The sequence below is a fragment of the Trematosphaeria pertusa genome (assembly GCF_010094035.1).
Source record: "Trematosphaeria pertusa strain CBS 122368 unplaced genomic scaffold BU26scaffold_11, whole genome shotgun sequence".
Taxonomy (NCBI): domain Eukaryota; kingdom Fungi; phylum Ascomycota; class Dothideomycetes; order Pleosporales; family Trematosphaeriaceae; genus Trematosphaeria; species Trematosphaeria pertusa.
The window spans coordinates 336,234-353,406 of NW_022987222.1; the positions used below are offsets into that span (position 1 = coordinate 336,234).

General features: G+C 52.8%; 9 protein-coding genes across 9 annotated transcripts; 3 read left to right on the plus strand and 6 right to left on the minus strand.

Moving 5' to 3' along the window:
• Positions 1–291: 291 nt before the first annotated feature.
• BU26DRAFT_507566 (NAD(P)-binding protein) lies at positions 292–1,289 on the plus strand (the record flags this gene model as incomplete). Its single annotated transcript, XM_033827007.1, has 3 exons — positions 292–486; positions 544–893; positions 1,139–1,289. The coding sequence occupies 3 exons, from the start codon at positions 292–294 to the stop codon at positions 1,287–1,289; spliced, it is 696 nt and encodes a 231-aa protein (XP_033680896.1).
• BU26DRAFT_521432 (uncharacterized protein) lies at positions 1,121–2,030 on the minus strand. Its single transcript, XM_033829530.1, has one exon. The coding sequence runs from the start codon at positions 1,988–1,990 to the stop codon at positions 1,586–1,588; it is 405 nt and encodes a 134-aa protein (XP_033680897.1). The 5' UTR covers positions 1,991–2,030; the 3' UTR covers positions 1,121–1,585.
• A 572-nt stretch (positions 2,031–2,602) lies between these two features.
• BU26DRAFT_58167 (kinase-like protein) lies at positions 2,603–4,661 on the plus strand. Its single transcript, XM_033834500.1, has 6 exons — positions 2,603–2,958; positions 3,007–3,230; positions 3,287–3,456; positions 3,508–3,677; positions 3,735–4,459; positions 4,518–4,661. The coding sequence occupies exons 1-6, from the start codon at positions 2,749–2,751 to the stop codon at positions 4,573–4,575; spliced, it is 1,557 nt and encodes a 518-aa protein (XP_033680898.1). The 5' UTR covers positions 2,603–2,748; the 3' UTR covers positions 4,576–4,661.
• A 657-nt stretch (positions 4,662–5,318) lies between these two features.
• BU26DRAFT_488629 (ankyrin) lies at positions 5,319–5,855 on the minus strand (the record flags this gene model as incomplete). The annotated part of the gene is made up of 1 exon (XM_033825985.1): positions 5,319–5,855. The coding sequence occupies one exon, from the start codon at positions 5,853–5,855 to the stop codon at positions 5,319–5,321; it is 537 nt and encodes a 178-aa protein (XP_033680899.1).
• A 204-nt stretch (positions 5,856–6,059) lies between these two features.
• On the minus strand, positions 6,060–6,380 carry BU26DRAFT_432107 (ankyrin; the record flags this gene model as incomplete). Its single annotated transcript, XM_033823955.1, has 1 exon — positions 6,060–6,380. A coding segment is annotated over one exon (321 nt), but the record flags the coding sequence as incomplete, so codon positions are not given.
• Positions 6,381–7,464: 1,084 nt separating this feature from the next.
• BU26DRAFT_607199 (HET-s/LopB domain protein) lies at positions 7,465–8,973 on the minus strand (the record flags this gene model as incomplete). Its single annotated transcript, XM_033835733.1, has 1 exon — positions 7,465–8,973. The coding sequence occupies one exon, from the start codon at positions 8,971–8,973 to the stop codon at positions 7,465–7,467; it is 1,509 nt and encodes a 502-aa protein (XP_033680901.1).
• A 617-nt stretch (positions 8,974–9,590) lies between these two features.
• On the minus strand, positions 9,591–11,261 carry BU26DRAFT_552916 (uncharacterized protein). The gene is made up of 6 exons (XM_033832177.1): positions 10,759–11,261; positions 10,640–10,718; positions 10,488–10,587; positions 10,337–10,440; positions 9,938–10,284; positions 9,591–9,874 (listed from the first exon to the last, which is right to left on the minus strand). The coding sequence occupies exons 1-6, from the start codon at positions 10,817–10,819 to the stop codon at positions 9,675–9,677; spliced, it is 891 nt and encodes a 296-aa protein (XP_033680902.1). The 5' UTR covers positions 10,820–11,261; the 3' UTR covers positions 9,591–9,674.
• A 1,165-nt stretch (positions 11,262–12,426) lies between these two features.
• Positions 12,427–14,096, plus strand: BU26DRAFT_567415 (uncharacterized protein; the record flags this gene model as incomplete). The annotated part of the gene is made up of 2 exons (XM_033833649.1): positions 12,427–13,552; positions 13,600–14,096. The coding sequence occupies 2 exons, from the start codon at positions 12,427–12,429 to the stop codon at positions 14,094–14,096; spliced, it is 1,623 nt and encodes a 540-aa protein (XP_033680903.1).
• Positions 14,097–14,843: 747 nt separating this feature from the next.
• Positions 14,844–16,720, minus strand: BU26DRAFT_521436 (uncharacterized protein). The gene has a single exon (XM_033829531.1). It carries the CDS (start codon positions 16,634–16,636, stop codon positions 15,332–15,334), a length of 1,305 nt encoding a protein of 434 aa, XP_033680904.1. The 5' UTR covers positions 16,637–16,720; the 3' UTR covers positions 14,844–15,331.
• Between the last annotated feature and the right edge of the window lie 453 nt (positions 16,721–17,173).

Sequence of the window (17,173 nt, forward strand, 5' to 3'; positions counted from 1 at the left end):
TAGAGACCTTACCAGACGAACATTTCGTCACCACCCAACAGTTCACCGCAACCACCCACCGCAATGTCTATCCTGCCATTGATCTTACCCAATCATCCCTTTCGCAGGCGGGCAAAGTCATCCTCATCACTGGGGCTAGCCGTGGCCAAGGAGCTCGACCAGTACCGCCCACCTAGTTGCGCGCAATGCTGACGATCTAGGGATTTCGTTCCTTCCTTCGCGGCTATAGGGCCTAAAGCCATCGTCTTAGTAGCCTGGGACGCGAAGAAGCTCTAAGAGGTTGCAGAATCCATGAACAAGAAATATCCAAAACTGGAGACGTTGCCAGTTCCCACCGATATCGCGGACCCCGCATCAGTAGCCGCGCTTTTCCAGAAAATCAAGCAGAAGTACAGTCACGCAGACGTACTTGCCAACAACGCCGGAGTATTCAAAGCCATCGCACCAGTCAAGGACATCGACCAAGCAGCCTCGTGGGAAGAACTAGTACCCAACCCCCTCCACTCCACCGCTTTTCCTTCGTGATTACTAGCACACTGCCAGACCCTCAACATCCACGGCACATTCCTAGTAACGCAATCCTTCCTCGCGCTCCTCTCCACCCCCCACACCCCCGCTAAAATCCTAACCCCCACCACCAGCGCTGCCTACGAAGTCTTCCCCGCCCTCTCCGCCTACGACCTCAGCAAGCTCGTCGTCTTCCAGCTCATGACGTACGTCGCGGCCGAGAATCCCAATGTGCTGGCCGTATCTCTCCATCTAGGTATTGTGCTAATGAGCATGACGATCGACGCTTTCATGCCGTTTGCGAAGGACACGCCGGCGCTGCTGGCGGGGCTGGGGACGTGGCTTGCAGGCTGGGAGGGCGTGGAGAGGGGTTTTTTGAGCGGGCGGTATGTTCGTGTGAATTGGGATGTGGGGAATTTGGTGGTGAGGAGGGAGGAGATTGTAGAGTAGGGGTGGTTGAAGATGAATTTGATGGGGAGGTTGGGGAGGGAGCAGTTTGGGCAGTGAGGGTGTTGTTACGCGACACGGTGTGGTGAGATATAACTAAGGGAGAAACCGCTGATGCTCGCCTCGCCGTGTCTGTGAGATCTGGTCTCCTTTTTTTTCTATATCTCTTAACTATTATGCATAGTATATTCTTCAACCCACAACCCGGCTGCGCCCCCCGTTGCTTCGTTTCCTGGCCCTCGTCCGCTGCGGTGTCTTCATCGGGCTTTCGCCGCGGAAAAGCACTCACGCAGCCGCACATTCTCCTCCTGCATTTGCACCAGCTTCTCTGGTAAGCCTTAGGATTCCGTGCTTATACCACGCTCATTATGTTTGACTCTGATCGTGTGAGACAAGTTTGGCGCAAATGGAAGCGTGACCAAGCTCAAAGACAGATCCAGGAGAGTCAGAAGATACCGCCGGGCATTCATCGAAGCTTCGGGACAATAAATGGTACTGAACGCGCTCGTCAGTGGTTCAGACCCTGGGACCTTGACAATAAAGTCTTTGGGAGTCTTATAGCAAACGTTTTGGGCTTTCGAAGACTCCCCGAATATTGTCATCTGAGGGTGTATCTAGCACCAGTAGACGATCAACTGTCGAGGGGGATAGGCTCATTCCGACTAAGCGCACGGCCCGCAAGTGAACGCGCCGAATGTCGAACCACCGTGTCTCTGTGAGCATCTTGAGCAGACCTAGGAGCCGTACGGAAGACCCCGGCGGGTACGAGTTCGTTGAGCCGCCGCTCGAGGCCGTGCGTCTCGTGATATAATTGCCGGCATACGTATTTCAGCTGGTTGAAGTCGGCATGATCGCGTCTGGAGCAGCAAAAGGTTGCCTTGTAATCTTGATCTCTGTAGACGAAAAGTCCTTTGGGCTCGTAGAGCGCGTACTCATAGATGATGTCGCGCAGTTCGCGGGATAGGCGCATGAGAGGACTTCGTTCGTTCATAGTAGGGAACGCTGGGGTAAACGGAATTATGGCACTTCCATACATGATCTAGAGGAGACGCATGCCTTCTTGGGTTCTCTTCTCGTCCATGGGTGTTGGGTGTTGAAAACATGAATGTAGGGCCTGGAAGAGGGGCACAGGCGCGCTAGACCTCATATGGACGGCGCTTATATAATCAGCACAAGAAAGCACGCGCGCGAAGAGAAGCCTTTCCCGTCTTTCCCATCATTGATTTCTGCCTGAGAGCAATTTCCGCCTTGACTGTGCCGCCGGGTTGGTAGTCTTTTGCCTATGGCGCCTAGGCTCTTGACTCATGCGCGCTTCTAGAGGAACCCTAAGAACAAGTGGATTGCGAAAACACCGAGCTACGTACCCTTCCTCCACGGCACCGGGTTGCGCGACTCAGAAGGCCACCTACGACGCATGTGCGGATAATCGAGAAACCAATAGCGATAAGGCAAGGCATGAATGCTTCCTACGGGAGGAAATCCGCTCCAAGGAGTGCGTATGAGGCTGTGGCTTGCGATATCAGGCCATTCTAGCGACGCGAGGCTTTGTAGCAGTGCATGCGGTATTCGCCTATGCAGTGGCGGTGGCGCGACGCCCTGCCACTTGTTACTCTCTGCCCAGGTGGCAGGATGTCTGCCGCTACCTGCAGAGCACCACCGAAGACGCGTGACAGCATGGGATGATCTTTCAGCCCAGGCTGTCAAGAGTGGAACGATGCAAGTAGGACACGGTCGTGAGTATTTGCGCCCTGGACCGTTTGCCGCAAGTTCATCAATTGAAGAGCTTTAATCGTTATGGCGTCCACCGCTAGAGCGCAGAACAAGCAGAGCACAAGGGATGAAGAACACCTATCTGTAGCGCATGATGAAGCAAATGCCTTGATATCGACAGTGGCGGCTTGCGAGACTACCGGTACGCCTCACCAATTTCAGGATGCAGGGGATTCACTTGGATCTGGCATGTTCGGCGCGGTCCTCAGAGTAAAATGCCGGGTCTGTGGAAAAGTACGTATTCAATAATTTTCTACTGGGCCGGTTGCTGATAGCGCGCAGTGCTTTGCCCGGAAGGACGTCACACCTGATCAAACGAATGATGACGTGAAGTTGAAGAAGTCGCTAGACCAAATCGACCAGGAATTGAACTTCCTCCGACATCTACACCATCCCCACATTATTGCTTATGTCCACCACAAGAGGCCGAAGAGGCAGGTAGACGCGTACCAGATCTTCACGGAGTACTGCGAACTAGGGGATATATCGGCTTTGATCAAGGTCAAGTACGTGTTTTGATGTGGTTACGTTGTTGGGCTCCTCTAACCTAGTGGATCCGTAGAGCGGAATATTCGGATAAGTTCATATGGAATGTTTGCGAGGCTATAGCTTCAGCGCTTGCACAATGTCATCAGGGCCTGCGGAGTATCAGGGTGGGCTCCGAGGAGAGCTACGTCGGAATTGATGCTCACTGGGCTCCGATTATTCACAGAGACGTCAAACCCGCGAACGGTAAGAGCCCACTTTCATGGAAGAGGCAGAAAACGTTCTGATTAGTTTCAGTATTTCTCAGCTCTCTTCTACCGGGCTTATCGAAAGACGAGGCGGCTGCGATGGCTATCAAGTGTATTGATGGAGTGGTAGTGAAGCTCGGGGACTTTGGCGCTGCTTGTAGGTTAAAGGAAGGGACTCTGCATACCACCATGACGGGAACGCAAGCATACTGGCCTCCGGTATCGTATCCTCTGAACACGCTTCGGGTTATCTCCGGCGTTGCTGACTTTTTACAGGAGGTAAAGGAAGAGGCACTGTCTTCCGGGAGGGTTACCGGCTGGTCCTCTGCCACGGACATATGTAGTCTCGCAGCGACACTCTATTCCCTCCTAACCTTCCACCTGCCAAACGAGAAGATCGGAGAAGTTCCCATCTCAGCCCGGATTGCGCAACTGAAGGACGAACTACCAGATGGGAGAACTGAGGCCTCTGAGGTCCTTCTGAAACTCATATGCGACTGCCTCGATCGCCAGCCCGCACGTCGCCCTATAGCGTTGACTCTATTAGCGGTGTCACTCAAGGCTGGTTCTTCGGATGGGAATCTTCGGCGAAGCGAGTCTTTCTGGACGACTTTAGCGAAGGACTCTCATCAGGCTCACCGTCAAATGATCTCTCAAACGGTTCGGGATTTCTCGGGCCAGTATCTGCCGTTACTCCACGCTACATTCACCTCAAAGGAGATTTGCGCCATTATGTCGCTCACGGCGACTTACTCCAAACAGTCTCTGAAGACAACGGCAAACCGTCTCACAGAAAAGCCCAAAACCGTGTTCCACGCGGCCGCCGAACTCACGCCAACCGATAAAGAGTTCGCAAACCTCGTATGGGAGGTGACGCAGTGGCCGAGTTCCCCCGCTTTGGAAGGTCTAGTCATTCGAAGTGATAAGGATGGCCTGTATCCAAGTCAGATTGCCGCTGAAAGGGGTAGCCGGCCGATATGCAAGATGTTGTCCAAGATAGAGTAAGCTTAAGACTTCGAAGAACCCCGGCCTGACTTCTCACTAACTTCCTCAGACAAGCAGCGCGCGAAGCCAGCGAGGCACAGCGCATACAAGAGGCAGCCACGTCGAATCATAAAGCCGCTCTGGAGCATTCCGCAGAGGAAATTGACTTTTTATGCTCCCTTCGTACGGACAATCGTATCTGGATCAAACAGAGTCCCCGCGTCCTTCCCGGGCTAGCAATTGCAGCGGCAAAAGGGTACCAATTGGTCCTTAACAAGTTGATAGACGAAGGGGTAGACCCATCCATGCGATTTGGCCCTCATTACGAAACCGCTTTACACCTGGCAGCGAGCGCTGGAAATGGTACCACGGCCGCCATACTCATTTCAAGGGGCGCAATGATTGAGAGGAGGGACGGCCAGCACCGAGTGCCGCTTCATAAGGCGGCCGTGGGCGGGCACGAGGACGTCCTGCGTCTGCTACTAGACAAAGGTGCGGACGTAGATGCAGAAGATCAAGAGGGAAGGACCGCTCTGTACATGGCAGCAAGACAAGGGCACCTAGGCGTAGTGCAGCTGTTGCTTGAGAGAGGGGCAAATGCTGGTATACGAGGCGGGTTAAAAGGAGAAAGTCCGCACGACATGGCTCGTAAGTACGATCACGTGGAGATTGCAAGGCTACTTGAGGACCACGTCATGCCCAGGGCGCTGGGTGAATTTCACAGCGCTGGAAGAGCCGCAATCATAATTGGAGCAGAGATAGCAAATCGTGGGTAGATTGCTGGCTTCCAGTGCACCGGTCTGTTCCTCGCTGATTGGAAAAGGATACCTAACTAATTATCAGAATGTATTTAGTCGATATATAGGCAAATTTCCGTTAGTCTTCTAGATCAGTTTTCGCCCCATGCTTTAACAACGCTTCGAAGACTTCAAAATGCTCAGCCTGTATCGCCACACACAATGGCGTCTGGCGCCTATTGGTGAGACCATCCATACTCACTCCGATACTGATCAATTTCTCAATGAGCTCCACATTATCCGTCATGTGGCATGCCAAATGAAGTAGATTCCAACCGTCTTCGTCTCGGATATCAACTATGGCTCCATGTTCCCATAGGAGGTCAATCGTGTCGATATGTCCGTTAACTGCGGCTGAGCAGATGGGCGTGAGCTCTGAAGATGTTGATGCCTCTATATCTGCATTTGCCGCCAGGAGAATCTCAATGAACGGATTATCTCCGGATTGAGCGGCAAGATGCAAGGATGTAGTCTTTCGGTTGGTTCGGGCGTCGACATCGGCGCCATTGGCAAGTAGAGACCTCGCTATCTCGGCTCCTGCGTCGCCTCCTGTCTGCGCCGCTAAATGCAGAGGCGTCCACAGCGTCTCCTCCCGAGCGCGCACATTCGCACCCATGGCGACCAGAATCTGTGCTGCTTCGATGTTGCCTTCCAAACAGGCTATGTGGAGAGGTGTCATCCCGTTGCCTGATTGTTTGTCAATCTCGGCTCCCTTTTCCAAGAGAAGGACGATCATTTCGGCGTCTCCATTGTTCGCTGCGGCATGCAACGCACAAGTGCCCTCGCCCGTCATCCAATTTGGATCCGCACCAGAGTTGAGCAGCTCTCTCGCGACAGTGAGATGACGCTTATTCGCTGCCGGGAAAAGAGGGGTCCTGCCGGAAAAGTCTTCCGCATTCGGCTCCGCTCTGTGAGATAGCAGTTCCGAGACTACGTTAATGTATCCTCCGTTCGCAGCTATATGCAAAGGTGTGAGACCCTCGTCCTCTTTGGCGTTGACTTGGGCGCCGTGACGCAACAGTGACCTGGTCATGGGTAGTGATCCCTCCTGTGCCGCGAAATGCAAGGCCACCCATTTCGTTTGGGTGCTGCGTCCGTCATCAGTATCTTCCGCGCTCGCATTCTCGGCCTCTTGCCGCATCGTCGAGGGTTGGCGTCCCCCGTCCGTTGGGGCATCGGTGCTCGCAAGAGGAATGTTAGGTTCGCCATCCATCTCTCGCTCGGAACCACGAAATTGGTCTAAGATCGCACGTAGATTCAATCCGTCTGTCTCCCTTTCAAGGTTATGCCGCCCAACCGAGCTGGGGATATCGTCCCCAACGTCGAGCAGCGAGCTCCATCCCGAAAGCTGTCTTCTCGGGGCCTTGAAGCGAGGAGATGGTAGAGCATCTTGATCTCCATTGCTGCAAAAGTAAGCATGAGGATATGATATTAGCGGAGTTATCGGGACTTACCCTTCTTCCTGGTGGACAATGTTTCCCTCAAGAGGCTGGATTGAAGGGCCAGCTTCGGCGAGTGTATCTTGAGCTAGCGAGGTACTTGGTGATGTTGCGGCCATGTACAGTGTGTCACAGGTCGGATTTCATTCGCTTCCGACAGCCCGCCAAAGTGAGGCAATGATGAATGGTACGATAGACGTAGAAGCTGTTACCCAGGCCCAAATAAACCTACTAATCGCAGCAAATGGGTTATTTCTGACTACAGGTGCTTTTCAAGCTCGGAAATGATGCGACTGACCGAACCTGGTTGGAAATTGTCATGCCGGTACTTTGTCGAAAGACTGGAAAGAGTGGCGGGGCTGCGTCAACCCCGTACACGAGATCCCCCGAATTTAGTAACATGGCCTGAGCATCATAGCCGCAAATAGGCACTCGCCTATCCTGTTCGCATTAGGGGATTGAGGTGGCCTCGCGGCTGAAGGCTGGGTTTGACGGACGAAAACATCATGTCACCCCGCCAAAAAAATGCAAGCCACATATATGGTACCGTAAAGAGTTGCGCGAATAGTGGGGTGTTTTCGCTGGATACGGAAGTGGGCTTCTGTCACTGCACGTTTCATGATTCCAAAGGTCACGTCGACATCAAGGCCCCAATCTGAGCGAACAGCTGCAGAGTGCTCCTTGAAATCAGGCTCCCGCGGAGCCTGTCACTTTACGCAAAGCCAATGCATAATGAGAACTATGACTCTCGCCTCCGAAAAAAGCACTGCGCCAGCTAGTGATGTGTCAAATTGCCCCCGCCACGCTTCGAGTGTGCTTAAGCACTGAATCGACAAAGTCAGCCCCAACCTCTTTTGGGTTCCTTCCACGGAAGTTTGCGTCTCCACCGCGGCCTTCCTCAGATTCTAGGCATCCCAAACAACTCGCCACCACCTCAGCCATTCGTGTCCCAGCCAGGTATGGCAGCTTGTCCGCTGCCATGTCCTGAAGAACTCTTTGTACATTTCTTGGATGTTGGCCCTTCAACCACGCGGGGTTAACCTCATCCTTATCCTTTGCAAGCCCTCGATTCTTAAAGCCAGACTTGAAGTCTTCGTTGAATGACGTTTCGCCCGCCTCCGTGGACGAGATAAGAGGAGCCCACGCAAGAATCTCAAGCATGCACACTCCTAGGCTGTAAATGTCATGACCCATGCAGTAGTCCTCGTCTGCAATTTCAACCTGTCGATGGGGATGCTGATAGATCTTTCGTTCTGTACTAGGCTCCCCTTCACGGACAGTCGGGGCGTCAAATGCCTTCCTAGCATATTTCCAGCCGAGAAGGAAAACCTTGTTGCTCTCGCAATTATCGTTGCTTGCTATGAGGACGTTCTCTGGGCGAATATTCTTATGCACCAGCCCTAGGGTATGGACGTGGAGAATTGCCTCGGCTAGGTTTGCGCATAAACCGAGACGGAAGTTGAGGGTCGGAAGCGTCTTCTTCTCACAATATAGCAGTTGTAGGGTTTGCGCGCTTGCTGCATAGCTGTTCGCGCAGAAGGCCAGTTGGAACTCCTGCCGGACGGAGTCTTCACGACAGCCAACGAGCGGAAGGATACCTTCGGCAAGTTGAGCTGCTGCAAGGCGTTGAGCAAGGAATCGTAGGTTCGTCTTCACCCAATCTCTGGTGGCTGCCTTGTAGGCTCTTGACTCTATAACGAATTCACCTGTGCCGGCGGGAATGTCTTTTAGGCTTCTCGTGAGCCGTCCCTTGTGGATGAAAGCTGACTTATTTAAGGGTTTCCAATCTTCCAGCGGTCCAATTATGGTGAAGTCGAAATCTTTGAGAAGTGAGACGTTGTTGTTGGATTCTGAAATCTGCACCAAGGTCTGGCTGATAACGATGTCGTGGAAGCGGTTCGTGGTGGTGTCTAGCGCTCTAGACTGCTCAGTGAACTTTGCAAGTGCCACCCTCCTCTTACGGCTAAGGAAGTTATCGCAGTTCTGAAGTATTGTGTCCACCGTCACATCCATCTCTTTCAGTGTCTTCATGGCGTCATCAAATACGGCCTCTAAGCAAGCCTTATCGTTTTGCTCCACTGTTGGGTCCTTAAGGATGGCTTCCCCAAGCTTCATGTCCTGCTTGAGCTTGCTCCGTCCGGTCTTGATCTCGAAGGCTTTGAGACGTTCGGCATGGCTTCGCAAGCTCTTGTTCTTTTCAACCTTTTGCATAAGAGCATCCACAAGGTTGAAACAGGTTTTGACGACGGTAGGAGCGGCGAGAGCTAAACCGGCAATACCCAGAGCTACCTCCATAGCGCCGACGAGATTCCTCTTTCAAAACGGAAATATGAGGACGGTTGGTAGTGAAATTCACTACGGGCAGAGGCAACGCTCGAGAAGGCTCCGGGTAGGCCGGCAATGATGACCTGAAGCTAACGCTGAGTTTTAGTTTAATTAGGACGACGCTCACAAGAACACCGTAAACAAAGCCACGAATACTTCCCATATGAGGTGATCCTGCTCTGGATCAGCACAGGGAGTATAGAACGATGGGCAAACACCCTGATGCGATCCTTCTTAGTCCCAATGCGGAAAGGACCGCGACCCAATGGTGGTGTTGCTTAATTCGGAAGCCGTATGCGAGGAAAAAAGAAAAGAAAATGTCTTACCACCCAGCGCTGGGCTAGAAGAGAAGCTGATATGGCCTGAGAGCGGGTCAGCCTTGTCTGTGGCCAATGGTACGCCCCACTCCTCCGCCACTTCTGCGATCCTTCTAATCGCAGTGCGTTATATGGCTGATTGAGGGAGTTCGAATAGACGGGCCCATCGATTACAGCTGCTTCAATGCTCGTTCTTCTTTCCCCATGGGCTGAAAGTAGAATTTGCACATCTTCCCGCGGGCGCAGAGCCTTGAAATAATAAGAAGATATCTATTACCCTCAGGACGATATCCGATGCATATGTCAAGAACAGGCGTAAAGGAATACTAGAGAAAAGGAGATGAGGACCTAAGGCTACTCATAGCGTGCCTCCACCGAACCATACTCTTGACCGTCCACTGTTACCCAGAACCTCAAGCTACTTGTCAAGGAAATATTGATGTCAAAGTCTAAGCGCAAGAATGGCTTCCTGCCTGGACCTGGTTTGCAGAATTGGAACATGGACTCGGGTACAGTGCTCACGTCGGCGGTCAGCGATACCACCTTATAGACGGCTGTATCAGGTTAGTCGGCCAGCTGATTTGGAGTCTCTGAGAACCGAGATTAGGGTAACGTACCATCATCAGCGAAACGTTTCGGAGGAACATCATCATCACAAGCTGTTAACAAAGCAGTAAAGATCTTTGCTTCGTCCAACCAAAATTCGGTATGGACGTCGATGTGAGCGTGAAGGGGCTGTCGTGAAAGGAGCGCATCTCCTTTGTTGATGAGCCAGTTCATCTGACCCCGGGCCATTTTCCTTCCATCGTACTGGTCGCGATAGGCATCTTGTTCGTCATGCTCTTCATCATCGAATAACTGGGAGCATGGAGTGCCATAATGACGCCGGCATTTCCTTAAGAACACGAGGTCAATATCGGTTTCGAGTCCCTTTGCGACTGCTCCCCGCGCAATTGCTGACCAACTGGTGACGTTAGGCGTAGTAGTATTATGCCATTAGAGCCGGATCCACTTACGGATGCGGGGGGTGTATCGTGGTTATCCCCTGCGCAAGGGTAAATGCTCGAACTCTATCGAACATATACTTGGACATCCCAAATCCCCCAACCAGGAACACATACTTGCTCATGTTAGCTGAGAATAAAAGTGTGCGAGAGGAGAACATACTTTCACCTGAGAGCCGGTTCTTTTGATGGTTTGTATTTGACCATTGATGAGCGCCAGTGTTTGCTCAATGCAAGGGTCAAATAAATGCTTCAAGTCGTCCCTTCAAAGAATGAGCAGAGTCTCAAAGCAGAAGGATATAACTTTTGACCCACCCGCTCAATTCCAGATGGCCGTCTTCGATGCCTCTCTTCGCGTCATTGATATCGTGAAGCGGGGGCGGGAGACGGATTGCTGTCAGCACTTATAGGGCCTTTCTGCGTGATAAACTCACCAGTAAAGGTGGTACCGTAGTCCAGGCCTACAACAAGCCGATTGGTGGGAGTGGAAGGCATGATAGAAAAGAATTTTGAGCTTCGTAAGCGATTGAGGCACTAGCGTAGGAAAAGGAGATACACTGTAGAAAACTTGAATATGTGTCCGCGAAGACGGTAAATAATTTGGGAAGGGGAGTTCAATAGATGAATCAAGGAAACAGAATATCGCAATTGCAACCTGATCATAGATGGACGGAGGCAACTTGCGTGCTGCGTGTCGACCATATCAATTCAAGCAATAGCCGCTCGTACCGCTCCTCGCATGATATGTCAGCAGAGCACCTCCAAGACATACTCATCTCACCACCCATAGTGAGCCACTGGGGCTCAATCGTGTTACCGGTTTCCGCCTTAGAGCCAAATGGCGCAGCCGAACGGCTGGAGGAAATCTGCTTGCCTCGACCTCGCTTACCGCGAGGGAAGATTGGCCGTCTAAGGATAATGAGAAGCCCATGGCCTGACTGGAATCAGGTGAATGGAATTAATACCTTCCACCCTCCATACCGCGTAGGAATCCGTGTGACTGGGGCTATGTGGACTGACCTGGGTAGGCAGAACGCGGCATGTCGGTTGCGAAGAACATGGTCCGACTTTGAGACATTAGCAAGGGCTGATGAACGCCCTTTCAGCATGGTGGCTTCATGAACTGACCTTAGCCATTTACTATAGCATCAGGCTGAAATTGCCACAGAAGATTCTTCGTCTCGATAAGCCCAGAAGTAGAAGAATCCGGTATCTAGGTATTCGACCATCCTACTGCGTAGTGGAAAAGACTGACTACTTCCTTCATTCGAGCCTAGACATAGTCTCACCATATGGAGGTTCATTATGGTATTGCTGCGATGTAGGCGGGAGCGGGGAGGAACTACAGATGAGGTGCTTCAGCCTAGCTTGGCACGCTAGAGCAAATACAGATAAGGCTGGCGAGGGCCGAGCCGAGCCGACCTCAGCGCATCGCCTTCGATTCATGTCTCCCCCCACGTTGTAAGCCCTCTCTTTTGTCTTCGTGGCTACGGGCACAACTGGGCATACGGCATTGTGCTATTTACGGAGAGATCAGAAGAGTAGAATGCGACTGCCTGTCACGTTGGAGTCTCCTACGGAAGCCTTGGAGCTAACAAGCCAGCCCACTCAGATCGACCGCCCACTCGCGCTTGATCTGTGTCAATGAGGCGTAAGATCACGCGTTAAGGGTGTGGAAGGTGAGCGCATCATCAGCAGATTGCAAATACTACTCGTCGATTAGCTGGCGTAAGTTATTCTGCTACGATTAACAGGGTGGGAGCGCTGTTGCCTCCTGACTTCTACCGCAACGAGTCCTGCGTTTTACCAACAGCCTTCGATCAACCCTTCGATCAAGAGCAGGAAAGTAGGTGAGATCACCAGGTGTCCGTAGCAAGTCATATGAATAAGTATTATATTCCAACTTGTAAGTGTCAGGAACCCTTTTAAACCATCGTAGAGTGCTCAAGGCTGATCTTACAACCAATTATCCGTGCCAGTGGACCATGGTCACAGGCAGTCGCTCTTCCTTTCGTCATCCGCGACCCAGACTCTCGCTCGAAGCTCGCCAGCGAGCATTCGAGGACTGCCCGGTCTTTCACCGAACAATTAGTCCTAGCGCAATGGCTCGCAGTGGTTGGTACTATGATCGAGGGCTAGGACGCGACCGCGCCGTTTGCGTATACTCATGCCAAGTCAATACCAGCATATTTAGTATCCTCTGGAAAGCGCAAGGCCACCTCGATACGTGCAACTACTTCCTTTCCACCGAATATGAAGAAATACCGAGAGAGAACTATACCGAAACTGAACGCCACAGCGTCTCTTCAGAGCTCCACCAAGACCGATCGCGTTATTCTGAAGGCGAGCACAGCAGGAATCAGCCATATCCAAGCCTCTTGCTGGATGCTCCGCCGTCTCGGGCTTCGGAAATAGAAGCTACTACATCTGCTGCTCTTCACAGATCGGCTATGTCCGTACAAAACTCGATGCAAGAGGATAGAATGCAGATCTGTGAGGACGGTGGCGTCATGATCGATACACATCAAAGGGATGACGGCCCTTCATTGGATTACACCCAACTCGTTCAGCAAAATAAGGAGCTGCGCGGCAACATAGAGGATCTAATCGAGTACACAGACGAACTCAACTTGGACCTGGCCAGGGTTCGACCCGCATTCACTAACTACAGGGACGAGCTCTTCGGAATACAGCGCGAAATGCTCGAGACCCTATGCCAGCGTCATCCTCGCCAGGCGGCGCAATTCAGGTCCCAAACCAAGAAGATGGCCAACATCAAGACGCTGAACTTCGTGGAGGAAGTGTCCAATGTCCTACAAGAGCTAGAGAAGTCTAAGAGGGAGATCAAGAGGCTCAACGACATCAACTCAGCATTACAGCGGAATCTAGAAACTCTTCAGGGAAAGGCTTTGGCGAAAACGGACCACTTCCAACCAGACCTCGACGCAAACCTCCAAAATGCGTTTAATAATCTTGCCAACACTGTGAAGGGTGTTGGCAAGCTCGTTGGCAAGAATCTCGCGCCAGGCGTTATAGAAGGACTAGCAGCAAACATGCTGACACCGAACGTACCGACGGAAACCTGGAGGGATGAGAGAACCCGAAGGTACCTTGCGCCAAGCGTTGTCTGGTCACTGGTCCTCAGAGAGTTGTTCTCTTCTCCCTTTGCAGTCTTTGGAGATGATGCCTCACATGTGGCCCTGGCTTGGGAGCAGCTATTCTCTCAAGGTCAGGAACACTCTGCTGAAAAAGAAACCGGGCTGATTGTTATGCAGATAAGCAAACGGAATCTTCATGGAGAGCATGGCCGACACCTGAGACCTTGACGGAGAAATGGCGGTCCGCCACATTTGAACGCCTTTGCGCCGCGAAGCACGTCACTGTAGACAGCCCACCCGCTGAAGTGGTGGCCAGGGTCGAAAGCAAGCTTTGGAATGAACTGCACACAGCCTTCCCGCCCGACCAGAAAGCGAAGCTTCAAACGCTAGCTAAGCTCGCTACCAAATTCGCAATCCAAATTGGGCGCCAGCGCTCTCGAGTGGAATTCTACTTCCCCGACTTGACCCATGGCAACTTCCTCAACATGGAGAACTTGAGTCGCGAGGAGTTCACAAACATAAACACCAAAACGCTAGAAGCGAAGCAAGGATTGTTCAGCTTCCTTGCTCGGCCTGGCTTGAAGAAGAGTGGCGATGGGCATGGATTCTATCTTACCGAACTTATGTTTCTGTGTCCTGCCGAAATCTACGTCACGGAAGTGTCCAGTGATTGAGAGATTGGTCCATATTTTTTCCGTTTGCGGAATTTTATTATGTTGGTTCTTGTTCTCTTGCAGAGCGGCAATGTTGTTTGTTGACCTGAGTTGTTTCGTTCCCTCAGAACCTAATGCATACCAAGTTGGCACCCAAGATGCAGAACTCCAGACCACGATATTATTCACCTGTTGACCTGCTGATCAGGAAACGTATGCGTGATGTAATGTCCTATCCTCGCGCAGGGATGGCTAAAGGTTCTTCATCGAGATGTCCATGCATTCCGACGAACCCCTTTATCCCGCCACCATCTTATCTGTGACTGAGTCTGCCGAAAACGGAACATGTCCCCGGCAACAAAACAGGACGCATCCCACACCGAAGAATTCACACACACCCGCAACCTCTCATTCTCCCTCGTCAACCTCAGCGAACCTTCCACAAGCTCCTCTCACTCACCCCCAGGCCCCTCCAACGAATCCTGATCCGATAGATCCAAATACCGCAGTCCCCTCAACAGCCTCTGCTCTCTTAGGCACAAACGTCGTATTCACATTGCCCTCAAGATAGACCTCTTTGACGTTCGGACACGCTTTGTGTAGAACGGTAGTGTAGAGAGATGGATCAAATTGCGCGGAACGATGCACTGATACAGAGCCAGGAGGGCCAGATTACTAGCGCCTTCCTCTACACCATTGGAAGGACTCTCATGTTACCACCTTCCGGGGGCAAGCAGATTATTATCACAAGGCCCAAGAAGCTAGAGTCGTGAATGTACTCAATCATCATTGCTTATCGTACAGTGCAATGCTATGGACAGGGCCGGAAAGAAGGCCTAGAAACGCCATTAAGAAAAGCCATTTGCCCCAGTTGTTCATGTACATAAGCCGTTGAAGAAACCGGCATGCTGAGAGTGCGCGCGTAGTCGCAACGCACAAAGAAAGCAGCGGAACCTGTGGCTCTCGGATAATTCCATGAGCGGTTCGTGGTAAAGATGGATGGTAGGTCGCGTGATCCTTCCATACATCCAAACGCCGATAGCAGATCCAACTTCGCGGTTGCCAGCCAGCGTAAATTCCGCGCAAATGTTCCTCGTGAGTTCCAGCGTGCCAGGGTAAATCATGTGTCGAAAGCCTGAACGCCGATGCTCTAATGGACCGAAAGGGTCCGTATTATACAATCTTGCAGCAGGGCGATGAGTACGCGCAAGGAATACGCTGCGTGAGATGCCGCCGATGTGGTAAGCAAACGAGCACTAGGTGCTCGATGAGATAGTGGGAAGCATCTGGGCGATGGGAACATCGATGGGTGCGAGGGCCGGACCGAGAGCAGGAGCGAGGCCAGCATCCCCAATGTCGTCGAACAGGGAATCAGGCTCCTCTGTCGGCTTCTCAAGAACCTCAGTAACCTCCTCGATAACCTCTTGCTGGATCTGAAGTTCTTCAGTAACAGCCTCCTCAGCTTGCTGGACTTCGTCCTCGGCCTCCCCCTGAACCTCGACCTCCATCTCGACGTCTTGAACGACCTCAACGGTCTCATCTTGGACCTCCTCTACGTCGTTCTCGTCCTGGTCGTCCCGATTATCCTCCGTAGCCTTAGCCAACTCTTGTGCTTGCTCGGTCAGAAGCTCCTGCGCTCCGCCGCCGACGTCTTCATCTAACTCCTCCTGGAGTTGCTCCAGGACCTCGACCTCTTCGCCATTGATGCTCTCGTTCTCGGCCATGACGACATCCTCCTCTTTAGCCTCTTCAGCTACTGCCTCAGGCTGAGCATCTTCGTCGATGAGGTTTTGCAAGAGCTCCTTCATTCGCTTGGCATACTTGTCGGGCACCTCGATGAGTGTGTAGCCTCGTTTCTTGCGCGGCTTCGCGGCCGGCTGGGCAGCAGCCGACTTGGCAGCATCTTTGGTGACGCGGCCACCCTTCGTCTTACGATCGGCTGTCTTCTTCGCGGTAGGTGCAGCAGCGGCAGCTTTCTTGGCCGGTCTGCCGGGCTTCTTCGGCTCCTCCTTCACGGGTGCAGTGGCCTTCTGGGCAGGTGGAAGGCGGGTGCGAAGCTTGGAGCGAATGCGCGGATCGATACGGGGAGCAGGCGCAGCGACCTTAGTGGTGGACTTGGTGCGTGGGGATGAGCGCTTGGTGACGCGCGGTGAGCCGGCGACGCGACCGAGGTCGAGGGCGGCGTTCTTCGGTTGACGGCCTCTACGCTTTGAGGGTGTGGCAGGGGCTTCTACGACGGCAACGTCGTTTTTGCGACGGCGTCCGCCGCGCTTCTTTGGGGCGGGCGCCTCCTCGACCGGCTCAGGTTCCTTGCGAGCGCGACCGCGGCGGCTGCGAGGCTCGGGCTCCTCAACTGGAGCAGCGGGCTCTTCGACAGGCGCCTTTGCAGGGCGGCCGCGCCTCTTAGGCTGCGGCTCGGGCTCGACCGGTTCGGCGGCTTTCGCAGCGCGTCCACGTCTCTTCGGGGTGTCGTTTGCGACGGGCGCAGGAGCTGGAGCTGCGGCAGCCCTCTTTGGGCGACTGCGGCCGCGCTGCGTGGTGGAGGATGCTTTTGGTGGCATTGCGAATAATCGATGTGTTTTTAGGCGCAAGAGAGCGCTGTGTCGCAATGGTTGATGATAGGGTGTCAAGATGGAGAGACGAGGTTTGTTGTTGTAGTGTCGAGCTTTCGGTCAGCAAGCTCTGAGCTTAGTGCCGTCGCGGTGGCTCGTGCGCCCAGCTCCCAAATCGTTGCCCCGCCAGTTCTCTCACTCCCTCCTCTTTCTCGCGCTCACCGACGCTTTTCAACCCATTGTTGTTGCCCCAGCGATGACAGAATCCCCAACTTACTTGTCGTCGAAGGAAGCGAATGCCTCTCAATGGGCCCCAACAGCGCACCGGATACCATGACGTCACCCCTGTGGAGTTCCACAATGTCGCATTGGCGCTCAATCATAGGTGCCCGCGAGACTGTTGAATCAGTGCGGCCTTCTCGAGAAGTGTGTTGTAAGGGGCTTCATTCTACACGTCAGGGGAGGTCCCGTTCTCTATCTAATTGCTCCCGTCCTTCCCGTCCCCTTCCACTATGAATTACTCGATTTGCGTTGATACGTCAATTC